At 46.4% G+C, this 14,528-nt stretch overlaps 1 protein-coding gene across 1 annotated transcript in view; it reads left to right on the top strand.

Annotated features, from left to right (window-relative positions):
- LOC146190468 (paired box protein Pax-6-like) overlaps positions 1–14,528 on the top strand; it is a 78,764-nt gene that overhangs the window by 51,120 nt on the left and 13,116 nt on the right. Inside the window, exon 6 of the mRNA XM_084600166.1 lies at positions 10,554–10,824. Within this exon, the coding sequence (XP_084456292.1) occupies positions 10,554–10,824 (271 nt within the window). The remainder of the gene's footprint in view (positions 1–10,553; positions 10,825–14,528) is intronic.

The raw sequence follows: 14,528 nt of genomic DNA, 5'->3' as shown, positions 1-14,528 counted from the left end.
GTCGTCGTCGCAATGCCAGTGTGAGTGGCGAAGATAGAACAGCTCGAGCGTAAAGAAGCTAGTGTGCACGGCCTCTGTATACTATATGCCTGCACTGATGCTCATCTTCGAGCTGCGAGGTGCACTGTGTTGCCTATGCAGGAGGGGAATATATATTTAAGTAGTAGTCTTTGCTTCAGCAAGGTGAAGAAAAAGTGGATACACTGCACGGTAATGCATGAATGATCGACAGGTTCTGTTGGCCGAGACTTCTGAGTCTTAGCTGACTGGTGCTGTATGAGAAAAGGAAAATTTCAATGGTCAACGACTTTCAATCCCCGGCAACATGACGGTGCCCATCGACATCTGGAATGCGGTTAGATTGTTTACTGCCGGGCAAACGAGGTGAAGTATGCATTCTGGAAGCTGAATTACGCAGTTTTTTCGCTTCGAGGCCAGTTTGCGTTCATAGGTTTCCGCCCTTTGAGTGTTCCGCAGTTGTAACAGCTGAGCAATTACGCGAGACCAGTGACACGCTGCCACGCTCTTGTCACGTAGAGAGCTGGTGCACCGGTGTAAGATAGGGAAAGGACACAGGGAGAAAGAGAGAAGGAGGGAAGAAAGAAAGCGCTCCGAAACGAGTCGCAGCGATAAACTGGCGAGCCGAGAACCTATTTCGTCGCAGTCGGCTTCTTTTCGGCTCATTTTTGGGCCGCAAACGAGCGAATCATACCATATCTCCGGGGGTTCCCCATCCATTCATGGCTCGGCCACGCACCCCGGGGCGGTGATGGGGCATGCGTAGTCGTGACCCCCCCTCTCGTCTCTCTCTCTCTCCAGGCGAGGGATGGGCATGCTAGTAAGCGCGCACGTGCGCATCCCATCTCGAAGTATGGGGAAAGAGCAGAGGGATGGAAGAGCGGGGAAGAAGGCTCCTCGGTATCTCCACTCTCGTGGCTGCAGCCGCCGCCGAATTCTCCCTCGGGGCACAAGAGCCGCGGCGGCAAAGCGTTAATCCGCTCCTGTCTTTAGCAGCGCGGAAAATTGGTTGCGATGTGGCGCCAGCCCGACCCAACACGCGGTGACGGCAAGACCGAGAAGGAAGCGGAGGGGAGGAGAGGGGGGGTCGGGAGGGGCAGCGGTGGCGGTGGTGGAGCTGCCTAGGCGACGGCTCTACGCGGCCCGCAGCGCTGCTCTGCAGTGCGGGTTGTGCGGCGGCCGCGTGCGCTTCATTCCCTGCTCTCCTGCGTGGCATAGCCGCTGGTGCGTCGGGCGAGTGGAGCAGGCATGGCAGGCGCTCGCCACTGCCGCCAGCAGCTCGTCACCCGATGCCTGCCTGGCATGCGTATCTCAACTCCCGGTGTCTGAGTTAGTTGCGTACAGCACCTGAAACTCAGACAGCTCGAGAGAGATCCTGGCTGCACCGCTGCGTAGCGCACCGCCGTATTCAATGATAATGACACGTTTAGAATCGTTTGTTGCTTAGCTGAATGAAAATGTTTACTTTGAAGGGCGTACGCTTTCCTCCTGCGCTAAATGCCATATTTAGATGCATTCGTCTTTCTCCTATGATTCATAGCCGTATCTTCATCCTCAGTACACGTGAGACTCGCGGACTGCTCACACAGCACCGATCAATGCACAGCTAATTAAAGCGGCCTGCGCAGTGGTCACCGCACGTAACTGCTCTGTGCTGTATAGTGCACCACTGCTGGAACTCTTCTACTCCTGCATAGAACTGTTCCAAGACCGAGCGTACGCTTCGACTGCGCAGGCTTTGTGCGTGGCCAGCCGCGCCCGCGCGCACTGCGTGTGCCGGCGCGCTTCGAGACTAGCCGGCCCCGTCTACGAAGTGCGCGAAACGAGGATTGTCCCCGACTCATAACGCGGAGCATAAATTACAAGCGCGCGGTGGACTCCGACCGGCAGCGCCGTCCGTCCCTGGCTGGCGCTTTCTGCGCAGCGATATAGCCGCTAGGATTTAAGCCGGGCCAGTGTGCGTCGGTGCGTGCCAACTTTGCGTGTGTGTGTGTGTGTAGTGAGTTTGCATCACTCGGGGGCTGTTTACGACAAGTCCCCCCTCCCCTTAACAAGCTTTCCCCTCCTCGTTAGCTAGGCGGGACTGGGATTTCAGAGCAGTCGCGTTTCGGGGAAAAGGAGCCTTGGCCGCCTGCATGTCACCGAGATTGATTGTGCGACGCGAACCGAAGCGCCACCGTCGCCGAGCAGACATTGGTGGCGGCAGGTAGAAATTCCGCTGGACTGTTGTTGCGACACTCGCACGCACTCGTATCACAGTGTATAATGGCGTCCAGCTCTCTGCATCACTGGTCGCTCGAGGCGAAATTGCGTGATGTGAAATGGGCGACCGCAGGACGATGCGCATTAACGTATACAGCTGTTTACCCATAGAAGAGTTCCACAAGCAGGAATCTAAGAGGGTGAGCGTGCCGAAGTTAGCTTCAATGCCTCTTCCTCTTTAGCGATAGAGAATAAAGAAAGATGACTCAGATTTGGGGCATCCGCTTTGTTTCGGGTCTGCCAGTATGTCAGTGTTAGTTCTTACATGCAGGGTTTACTTAAGAATACTTTTTTGAAACGTGGTTTGACGATTGTTAATTAGTCCTTATAGAGTGTCAGAGCGATGATGTGAGCTAAAAGGGGAGTCTTAGTGGAAGAAGCGATGGCGTTTCCGTAATCACCTGCAGTTTTTAAACGTGCTGCGATATCCCATCATGTTGTGCCTGTGTGCTGATATACTGTTTAGGCTCGATCTAAATTTGATAGTTGTGTGCGCGGTAGCTACTCAGCATCCCATCGTCTTGATCAAGAGCCACCATGCCGAGTAACACGTGGAACAGCGTCTCAGGAAAAGTGTGCTGCGCCGTCCGGATTACATTTATTACCCCCCCCTCCCCCCCCCCCCCCCCACACACACACACTCGAACATCTTTAATCTTCGCTCGCAAGACTTACGGAGAGATTTTACGATGTGCACGTCAAAGCGGAATTAAATTGAACGTTGCTCCACCATATCTGCAACTGCGCGGATTGTCTGGGGTACTGAGAAGACTCTATATATACAATGTTTTGTTTTGCTGTTTACAGATCGTTATTTTAAACCCTGTGATAGATACATCACTGCGGTCTGTGCAGGTGGATTGAACAGCAAGGCGAACATTACGTACGTGGCAGGACTCAGCGATTAAGCAATTAAATAACTAAAACTAGCTAACCAATTTTTTTCTTTTATTTTAGGGGCCGACATTATATAAGGAAACAGAGGCCGTGAGCATAAAAGCTGAGACCACTTTTTTTTTAATTTTCGTTATCGGCAATACAATTCGAAATATTTAACGTGAAAAAATGGCACATTTATTTTACCTCGTAAAGATGGCTTCCCGCAATACATTACTTTTTTTTTTTTTCATGGCGTCACTTTGTTTATTTTATACCGTAGATGCAGTGGACATTATTTCCTTGACAATATCACGTTAAGAGACAGCCTTTTAAAGATGTGCAGTGCGAGAAGCCAGCTTTACATGAGTATATTTGACGTTAAATATTTCGAATTGTACTGCCGATAAAAGAAATGTAAAAACTGGACTCAACTCTTATGTTGACGGCTTTTTCTTTCTTGATATGATGTTGGCCCCTAAAATGGAATGTAGGAAAAGTTGACTAATCGATTTTAGTTAATTTATTACTAAATTACTGAACTTCATCACGCACGTAATAACCACTCTGCTGTACAGTCCACCTGCACAGAGCGCACTGATATCTCTCTCGCAAAGTTTAAAATAACGATCTGTGGACAGTTAAAAAGGGGAAAAAAAATCCCGGTATATCGCATACAGAAGCGCTCATATATATATATATATATATATATATATATATATATATATATATATATATATATATATATATATATATATATATATATATATATGCCACTTGTGTATATCGTGGACTGCGTATGCCATTCCTCGTCCTGCGTGAGTTGTTGTCTCGGCAAAAGGATAGAGAGAGACATATTGTGGCATAGTCTTTTGCAGCCACCGCCGTCAGACGCAGGCGTTATAAGAAGACAGGAAGCGTTTCACAATACGCTGCTTCGAGGCGTGTACCCATATACGTAGTGTAGAAACGTGGAGGTGTCGTCATCAAAGCCATCTGCTCCGCCAACTTGACCCGATGAAATCGGCTTCCGTCTGGAGACACGATGCATCATCGCCCGTCCAGGCGTTAGGTATCGGCGTAGACGAGTACGTGTTGTCAGAGGCGGATGTAACGCGTCTGCTGGGGCGTGACTCGGCGTGAGAAGTTGCAACACTCGCTTTCTCGTGCAGCAAGCTCATTTACATAGAATAGGCCTGCTCAATACCGTCGCAGCTTAGCGCGTCAATGAATTTCTTTGGGCGCGAACGTCTGCGGGTGACTATTGCAGGCACAGGCATGGCCAATATAAAAGGAAAGATATTTTGCTCGCACTTCAGAGCTAAATTTATTTTTTTCGTCTAGCTGGTTCGGCTTATAAGTGCATTAAAGATATCATGTTTCTAGGAGAAAAAGTACATAGAAGGAAAATCATGCTATTCCTCTATACGTATAACTTAGGGAAGAAAATCACTTGATAATTAAAACGCTCTGTAAAGTGTTATCTTAATGAGAACCTGCTGGCAGTGTAAAATTAACTTATGCTGTATAGTGTGCATCGGATTTGCAGAGATTTCGCATGGCGGTGGAGAAATATAGGCTATGTCCGGAAATTAAAAGAAGCAGTAAGTGATAGTTGCACTTGACGAATTATGTCTTTACTTCTGCATTTAAATCTGGGGATACCTCACGGGCATTATGGCCTAGAGAAAAGCTATATATATATATATACCTACAAAACGAAGCAAAACGCGAGGCTTTCACCAAACTCAAGGAGCAATAATCGGTTGCGTCCTTTCACAGTATATAGACGGGAACATGAAGCTATAAAATTTAAACCGATGTTCAAGCTCAACAGCGAGTTAAAAGTCTGAAGCCCTCGTAAGCTATAACCTTTGACAGTCGCTATGTATAATATGTTTTTTTTTTTTTTTTTAAATGCCTTTGACAAAATATTTCATGTGTCACATTTAACCTTCACATTGACTCCGCTTCGGCTCCCCTCATATTCTTCGTTTTAAACTATATTTAACTAATAGAAACGGCCCATGCATGGATTCCAGTTCTTATTTTTGCTAGAATTAAGTGGCACAAAATGTGGTCGATATATTCTTTTACCTGAATTAAGTGCGGGTGAAAATCAAGTTATTTAGGAAAAACTTCCAGGAGTTGGCGTTCCTTTTTGTTTTCCGGAACATTAATTGATTTTGGAGCGCATGACAAATTGCTAGAAGCGCTAGTTTTTCTATGGCGAATAAAATGACCTCCTTTCGTTTTTTATTTCATAAATAATAAGGAAGTTGCGCACGCTGCGCCGAGGAGCAGCCTACCAAATCAGGCATATAAATTTATTTTTCTCATTTCTCGCAATTATCTTCTAACGCATTTGCTGTTTGCTGCGCAGCACTCACGCGTTCAATATAACATTTACTCAGCACAGCATCATAGATGACATACAATGGGTGATTTTTTTAGCCGTTTACAAACTTATATTTCAAAACTATTAGCGATACGTCTGTGCGGTCAGTGTAGGTGGGTTTTACGGCGAGGTGAGAATCGCGTACGTGACATACTTTGATGATTAGGAAATTAATCAACTAAATTAACTAATTAACCTTTTTCATTTGAATTTCAGGAAAAGATGTCATGTTGTGAAGTGAGATGCCATCTACACCAAAGGGCTCGAACCCCGTTTTTAACTTTTCTAACGGGCGGTATGATCCCAAATATCGAGCGTCGAAAATGCGCATTTGAAAGAGCTGGCTTTCAGGCATTTATTTATTTTTTTATTTATTAGAACCTCAAGGGCCCCCAGATGGGACATTACATGAGGGGTGGGCACTTGAACGGCGGTTAACAATGGTTTTTGTGAAGTGATTACAAAGATGATGAGGCTTCTTCGATGGCAGTCTTGAAATGAGCAGGGTCGGAGATTATGGGCAAGGCTGCTGGGAAGGTCATTCCAGTCGCGAGCTGTGTGCACGAAAAAAGACTTCTGGAATGTGGTAGTGCGGGCACGATGCGGGATGACGCTGTTAGAATGGCCTGTGCGGGATGTTCGACGTACAGGTTGGATGAGCTGGCTGTCACGAGGTGAACTATTAAAGAACTTGTGATAAAGGCAGAGGCGTGAAATTTGGCGACGGGAAGCGAGAGAAGGAAGTTGAAGTTGAAGCTTTAATGCAGATATGCTAGAATATCTTGAGTAGTTTGATAGGATAAAGCGAGTAGCACGGTTCTATACAGATTCAAGAGCTGTGATAAGGTTAGTTTGATGAGGATCAAAGATAGCACTAGCGTATTCAAGTTTAGGTCGCACAAGTGTTTTGTAAGTTAACAGTTTTAAGGAAGAAGGAGTCATGCGTAGATTACGACGAAGGTAGCCAATTGTTCGGTTAGATGAATTTATTATGTGGTTGACGTGGTACGTCCATGATAAATCGCTAGTGAGGTTAATACCAAGGTATTTAAAAGATTTAGTGGAAGTAACGGCAGAATCATTAATTTTATAAGCATGCGGAGTATAATTTCGGCGGCGATGGAAAGAAAGTAGTACTGTCTTTGTAGTGTTTAGAGACATTAGCCACGTTGAGCACCATTGGTGTATGCTAGTAAGGTCATTTTGAAGGACAGCAGTGTCGTCGATGTTAGTTATAGGGCGGTATATTACACAATCGTCCGCGAAAAGGCGTATGATAGACATTACTGTGGAAGGCAAGTCGTTAATGTATATTAAGAAAAGTAATGGGCCCAGGACTGTGCCTTGAGGTACTCCTGAAAGAACATGCGAGTAAGTAGATGAGAAGCCGTCAGCGAAAACGAATTGCATGCGGTCTGTTAAAAAGCTTCGGATCCAGTTGAAGACAAGCGGGTGAAGATTTAAAACTGACAGTTTGAGTAAGAGGCGGGAATGGGGTACTTTATCAAATGCTTTTTCAAAGTCCAAAAATAAAGCATCAGTTGGGATATTGCAGTCTAGATTGGAATGAATATCATGCAGGAACAAAGCTAGTTGGGTTTCACATGAGTGGCCTTTCCGGAATCCATGCTGGTTTGGATGGAAGAAGTTAACTGAAGTTAGAAATGTAGCGACATTAGAGTATATGATGTGCTCCATAATTTTAGAGCATACACTGGTTAGTGAAATGGGTCGATAATTACCTGGCGATGATGGGTCACCTTTTTTGAAGATTGGAATGACCTTCCCTATTCGCCAGTCAAGTGGAACGGGGCCAGTATCAAAAGATTGCTGAAAAATGAGTGAAATAATAAGACTGGAAACATGTTTAGTGTTTTTCAATACTTTGGAAGTAATTCCATCAATACCACAGGAAGATGAACATTTTAGCGAATCAATAATATTAACAATACCATGCGGGTTGAATGCGATGCTGTCCATTGGTGGATGTGGCAATGGTGGGAGACTGGGAACATCATGAGACTCTTCGTTAGTAAAAACTGAACAGAATGTGTAGTTTAATACATGGGACACGTCAGATACGCCTACTGACGAGCCGCTATACTGTCACATAGTGAAATATTAGTATTTTTGTCAGGGTTAATTGTTTTCCAGAAGCGCTTTGGGTTGGCTTGTAACATTTCAGGGAGGGTATTGGAAAAGAACTGGCGTTTAGCAGTAAGATCGGAGTATTGCTTAGAAATGGTGTGGTATTTGTCCCATGCACATTTAGTATTAGATAACTTGGCAGAACGGAAAAGGCGTTTTTTCTTGTTATTTAAACGTTTTAATGTTGTATTAAACCAAGGCGAGCGTGTTCGTTCTGTTATACTGATGGTAGGGATGTAAAGTCTTATCAAGCGCAACATTTCCGATTTGAAGAGAGACCAGTTCGACTCAACAGAACGTGAGGGATACGTAGAAGCGAAGTCGGTATAGAATGCAAGGAGGTCACGATTCATGCTAATGTAGTCACCTTTGTCGTACAGTGTTAGTATTTTTTTGGATTTTGGGATTTTAGGAAAGCTGGCAGAGAAAGTAGTATGAACTACAACGTGGTCACTAATGCCCGTAATATACGAAGGAGTGCAGATTGCCTCAGGGTGAGTATAGTCAACACAAGGTCGAGAATGCTAGCTGAATGATTAGTAGTGCGGGTCGGCTCAGAAACCATTTGAGTGAGGCCGAAAGTTAGGCATGTGTTTAGGAATTCGCTAGATACATGACTTTTCATTAGGGTTTGGGCCATGTCGTTCCAGTCTATGGACGGAAAATTGAAATCGCCGAAAAGTAAGATAGGGGTGTTGGGGTAAGAAGAGATAAGCGACTCAAGCGCTTCATGAAACAGTGTTATAAAGGAACTGTCCATATCAGGTGGTCGATAACATACACCTATGAGTACGCGGGGAGACGAAGCATGGCAGCACACTCAAATCATTTCCAACGAAGTGACTATGTTAATAATAGAACAATTTAGGGAGCGTTTGGCAGCGATCAGAACACCACCGCCACGGCAGCCGTCAGGTCTGTCCTTCCTGAATATATGAAACTCGGGTAAATCAGGCATGATTTCAGAATCCGATATAGAGGAACTTAACCATGTTTCAGTTAGTAAAACGATGTTACTAGACGAAGAACTGATAAGACTACACAAGGATTCACGTTTGGGTACCATACTGCGAATGTTAGTGTAAAGAAGTGATAGATGATCATTTTTGGGTTTCCTGAGAACTGGTAGCTGCTATGACTTACGTTCAAGAACATTCCCGGCTGCGTGGTCAAAGATGTAGGTTTTACCATTAGAAATTAGTTTATTGTGACGCAGTTTGTAAGACATGTGGTTAGCTTTCGCAAATTCAATAAGGCGTTTACGGGCGAGACGGGTGTTAGCAGAGAAATCTTCACTAATTGCGTAATCGGTGGATTTTAGCTTATAGGCTGAAGATAAAATGCGTTCTTTGTCTTTGAAATGCAAGAATTTTACTATGATCGGGCGCTGTTTTCCGTCACTGAATGTGCCTATACGATGCGCTCACTCAATATCCTCACTTTCAAGGGTTATGCTGAGCCGCTCTATACAAAGATCTGTTACCAGTTTTTCGGATTCACTCCAAGTTTCGTTTTGTGCATCTTTGAGCTCATAGAACACTAAATTGCTTCGACGGGACATGTTTTCAAGGTCATCAATGCGAGCAGTCAGAGCAGATACCTCAGCTGAGCAATTAGCGGTAGCACTTTGAATGTTGTCAATCTGAGACTTTGCATCTGAAATAGACTGGAAGTCACAGTCAATCTTCGAAAGCCTAGTGGTTAGGTCCGCGAAAGCTTTCTCGTGGAATGCAAGGGTCGACTTGATAGAGCCTAATTGCTCAAGTATAGTTGACTGCCCGCATTGTAAAGCTGTAAGCGCGGCAAGTATTTCAGTTGAGCTGTCGGTAGGGTCAGGACCAGGGTTCGTTTCTACATCACCGGCGAGCAGAAGTAGTTTCAACAGCATGTATGAACACTCATAAAATATTGTTAAAGATCGCCGTGGGCCCGGCAGCACAAAGAGACAGCGGTCACTGGAGCGCTTAGCGTAAAGGCTATGGCAATTCATTACCTGCGTAACGAAGTGAAGACAGTTAGGGCGCTCCATTTCCGTGGTGCCGCCGAGCCCACTAAGCGCATAATCATCTAATATCCTCGTTAAGCACGGTAATATTGCCAAACCGTGATAAAGTTTTCTAAACTGCCAAATACACAAACAGCCTCTCAAACGGCGTTTCAAGTACACAAAAGTCTAATAAATGAGACAGATGCTGTTTTGTGAATATGCAATGCCGGAAAGCCAACCCCACGAGCTTTCAAATGCCAATTCTTCGGCATTCCATAATTAAAAGCACGCTGCCGATTAACAAAAGTTAAAGAAAAAAAGGGGGGTCCCTTTAATGTTGATGTCCTTCAGTTTTCAGTATAATTTATCACGTACGTGATGCCCGCCTTACTTTAAAACTTACCTCCACAGACCAAAACGTATCCTTCATAGTTGTCGCTAACAGTCCCACAACGTTTCAACCACACCATCCTCGCATCCACTGCGGAGCTGGCGGCGGCCTGACGCACTTGGCTTACGTTCGGGCAATGTTTGGTGGAAGTGCACGGAGCGATGCGTAACTCACAAGCGGGCATCTCTCGCCAACCTGCACAGGCCACAGAATACCACGAACCCGGTCCCGCTACGGGCACCGGCCGGTATAGGATGATATATATATATATATATATATATATATATATATATATATATATATATATATATATATATATATATATATATATATATATATATATATATATATATATATATATATATATATATATATATATATATATATATATATAATCAAGGATAGAAACGTTATAGGAGTTGTAGCGAGCAGTGCTGTCCCTGGAGGATGATCGGCGACCCGTGTCTCCGCAGGTGTCGTCCATCAACCGTGTGCTGCGCAACCTGGCCGCCCAGAAGGAGCAGCAGCAGGCTGCCGTGCAGGGCGTGTACGACAAGCTGCGCGTGCTGAGCGGGGCCTCCCCGTTGGGGTCGGCCGCGTGCTGGGGCCCCTGGCAACCCACCACCACACCATGCACCCAACCCAGCCAGCCGGGGCAAGGCCCGCTGGCCGCGGCCGTCGCGGCTGCTGCTGCCGCATCCACCACGCTCCATGCGCAGCACGCCAAGGCCGCCGCCGCCGCCGGTGAGTCGCACGAGCTTCAATAAATTCTTGTGGTTTGTGGGGTTTATCGTATACCCACGACCGGCTTATTTATTGCTACCAAAACTATACACTATGAGGAACACCCTCCTGACATGGTTTCGGAAAAATGCGACAACCTGGGATTTTTTAATGTGCACTGTAATCGCAAAGTAAACGAGCACCTTGCATTTCGCCTTCATCGAAGCGCTATATATATACCAGGGTTGCCCTGCCTCAGTAGTCGAGCTCTGCAACTACTGAGCGACAGCGGCGGAATATGGTTGGTTGAATTTAGTCGGAGGCTGCTTTCTGAAACGTGTTTAATGTAGTCGTAATGGTCACGCTATATAGACTATATCGTTGCATGGTTAAGAGCACGTGACAACTCTGAATACAGTTCTTTTTTGTTCACCTAATAGTGACTGGGTGGCGTGGCGGTAACAGTGCGGTAGCGTGTTCGAGGGATGTACAATGATTAAGTCCAGTTTAGAATCATCGGTAATCCGAGCGCTGCCCTGCCTTCTTCTTATATATGTGTAACAAAAAAAAAAAGAACTCGATGCACAAACTTCTGGCTTGTTCGCCCGCCCACGGCTGGCAAAAATCGTACGACTGGTTTTGATCACGTATTTACAGCGATCTGCATAAATGCCCTTCAGCGTACGTGCCAATTGAACCTGCGAATAAGCAGGCCGTTTCCGGTTTGACCGCACCGCCTTTGTCGCGGCTTTCCTGTAGGGTGCCTCGATGTGGGTGCCGCGGCTAGGCTTACCGTGCTAAGCAGGAAGCTAGGCGGCAGCTTTGAGTCAGGCGGATATATACATTGACCTCCTTTGCAATACCTTTGTACCGGCTTTGACGAAGTGAAAACATAACAAGCAAAGCGATGCCGCGAAAGCTATTCACTGAAAAAAAAGTTTATAACACGTCCCTTTTTGAGAAATATTATCGTAAAAATAAATACAAGGCAACTGTATGCAACGCCGCCAAATGGCACATACGTGGCATGCATATAAGCTACAACCGCTTACGCGGTCGGATTATTGCCGCTTTCCGGGGCCATTTGTGTCGCCGAAAGGGGTCGCTGGTGCGTATACCCATAATGCATGTACGCATACACGCACGTGAGGCTTTTTTCTGCCGCTGCAGCAGAGGGGGTGACGAAGCCACCCCGGTTTATTGACCACAAGGTGCTACTCATCCTATACACATGTCAACAGCCTCCATGATCAGTCATGTATTCTCAGCGGATGCAGCCTGGAAGCTTCCCTCTTCGTATTCAACCATGGGGGACGAACTTTTCTGTTGCTGCTCATAGTTTTGCAAACTGTCTAATATAATGCGTAGGTGGTATTCTACGCTATCGTATGACACGATATATATGACATGACATGGTATGCTATTGTTTGGTGTGCTATATGGGTAGCATGACAAAGCGAGATCGGTTGTGTGGCATGTCGTAGTGGAGGACTCCGGTAATTTCAACCACCCGGGAATCTTGAATATGCGCGTGTGTGACAGCCACACTACATGGGCGCCTTGCCTTTTGCCTCCATCGAAACGCAACCGACGTGGTCGCAATCGGACCCGCATCCTCGGGATTATCAGTAAAGCGCCCCAGCCATAGAGCCACCGCGGAGGGGTGCTTTGAGAGAAATGAAGTTTGTTTATACAAATCTCACTGTGTTCTGTTTTCAAGGAGTCTATACAAACATAACAGGGGGAAAAAAAAGTGACGCTAACTGCTACACTCACTGCTACACTCCTGAAAATATGGTGACGATTTAACGTGCAACCACTGGGTGCTAACATATGGTCAATAGGGAAAGACAAACCATAAAAAGCCAGCAAAGACAAGGTATATATTTGTGCCCTATGGTAACCGCGTGTGGTTATAGGTTTTCACTCGTAGCGCGTTAAATCATGCACCGCAAGTACGACCAAGCCTTTATGACCGCTTTGCTCTTCAAATGAGCTATTTCACTTTTTCGTATACCTTGTTCCGTAATCTGTCCAATCCTGTATTCAGTGGAGGTCGGATGACCTCCAGAAGGGGGTGGCGGGATCGTTGGTGCCACGTACATTGGGGCCGTGCGGTGAACGTGCTCCATTTAAGGGGCTGCTGCTTCTAACGGAGAAGAGCCAGAGACAAGAGCGCAGCTTGCCAAAACAAGTATTCAAGGCACGTGTCAAAATGGAACATGTTGCTCTTCGGAATGATATATATGCCATTGCATTCCTGCCCAGATTTCGCTTCTAATGAGCACGGCTAGTCCTTGAAGTCAACTCTGAGTGGGAAAAAAAAAAAAAGGAAAAAAAAAAAGCCCCGTACCTTCGACTTATAGGCATTATTCTTGCCAAAGGAAGTACAATCGGGCATAATGATTGCACGTTTTATACTACATACATGCTATACATACGTAAAAAGTGCTTCATACTGCTGCTTGGTTTAGCTCTATTTAATGACTAATAATTACGTGGGCATACATATCTAGCAACATAGTACGTCTATTTTTTTATAATATATACATATATTTTTGCATACCTAGCCGTACACAAACATACGCACACACAGGCATATGCAATGATTCACTGTCGGTCACAAGGCTAAGGGCCTCAATGCCGCACACAAATGTCACTCAAGCAGAGCCACAAGGACGCTTTATTCTCAAATCGAGAGCTCTCCTGCCCCCTCATAACCGAACGAAATGCCCCTGCTCTTCAAAAACCACCCTGCCTGATGCGCCCATTCGAAAGCCGTCGAGGAGCGCCGGCGCTCCGCTTTCTTCCAAGAAAAACTTACAACCGTTCCGTTGTCGACGCCGTCCTCGCGTCGCAAGGTGCGCACAAATGTTCGCAGCGGGAGGGCCCGGAGGAAGCATGCGCCTGCGCTTTCTTCACCCGCCCAGGCATGCACGCGTGTGTTCGCATCGAGCTAAGACCCGAGGGTGGCCACCAGCCCTATCCAGAGAACCCGCAGACGGAGGGACGTCAGAATTGCCGTAGCTTCCTGCGTATACTTCAGAATTTGGTGCCACAGATTGAAGCGCACGCGCGGCCAAATGCACGTGCAGAGAAGTCTGGATGTTGTGCACACAGCGTACTACAGCTCTCCCCCCGCACGGCCGCTTTCCTTCCTTCTGTGAGAAAAATAAGTATACATGTAGAAATGCATATACAGGTTGTCCCTTATATATATATACCTTTGGCGAAACTCAGCACCGACAGCCCCGGCGCGGTCTCGGCTATATGCATATACGCCACCTGATTGTCGCGAAACGTCAAAGACGGCATTGCTGCATTGGGGGCAGAGTGCCACACGACAACGGGCCTAGGAAAAAGGAGAGGGAGTAGGTGAAGAGCACTAACACGAACACAAACGTATTAAAGCGAGGGAACGCATGCAGAAAAAGCAACCCTGGGCATTTTGTCTGTGTACAGGCCGCGGATCGGACAAGGGAGAACAAATGCGCCGCTGGAGGTCGCCCTGGGTGCTTAGTTCGGCCGTTTGCTTGCTTGTTTGGATGTGCGTTTACGGCTCCCACGGAAGATGAGGCACAATGTGCGCGAAGAAAGAGGAACGGCGTCCTTTCCGCGCTTTCTTCCTTACACTGACGCGTCCGGGTGGCCTGTCCGTCAAAAACGACGTGTCCTCTCCGCTCGTGACAGCGCCGCGCCGGTTTTACAGTGGCGGCCCTCGGTTG

This window comes from Amblyomma maculatum, chromosome 4, assembly GCF_055883805.1.
Source record: "Amblyomma maculatum isolate TAMU_Amacu chromosome 4, ASM5588380v1, whole genome shotgun sequence".
Lineage (NCBI taxonomy): Eukaryota > Metazoa > Arthropoda > Arachnida > Ixodida > Ixodidae > Amblyomma > Amblyomma maculatum.
The sequence above is the reverse complement of the archived record's forward strand: the minus strand, read 5'-3'. Positions and strand labels throughout refer to the sequence as shown.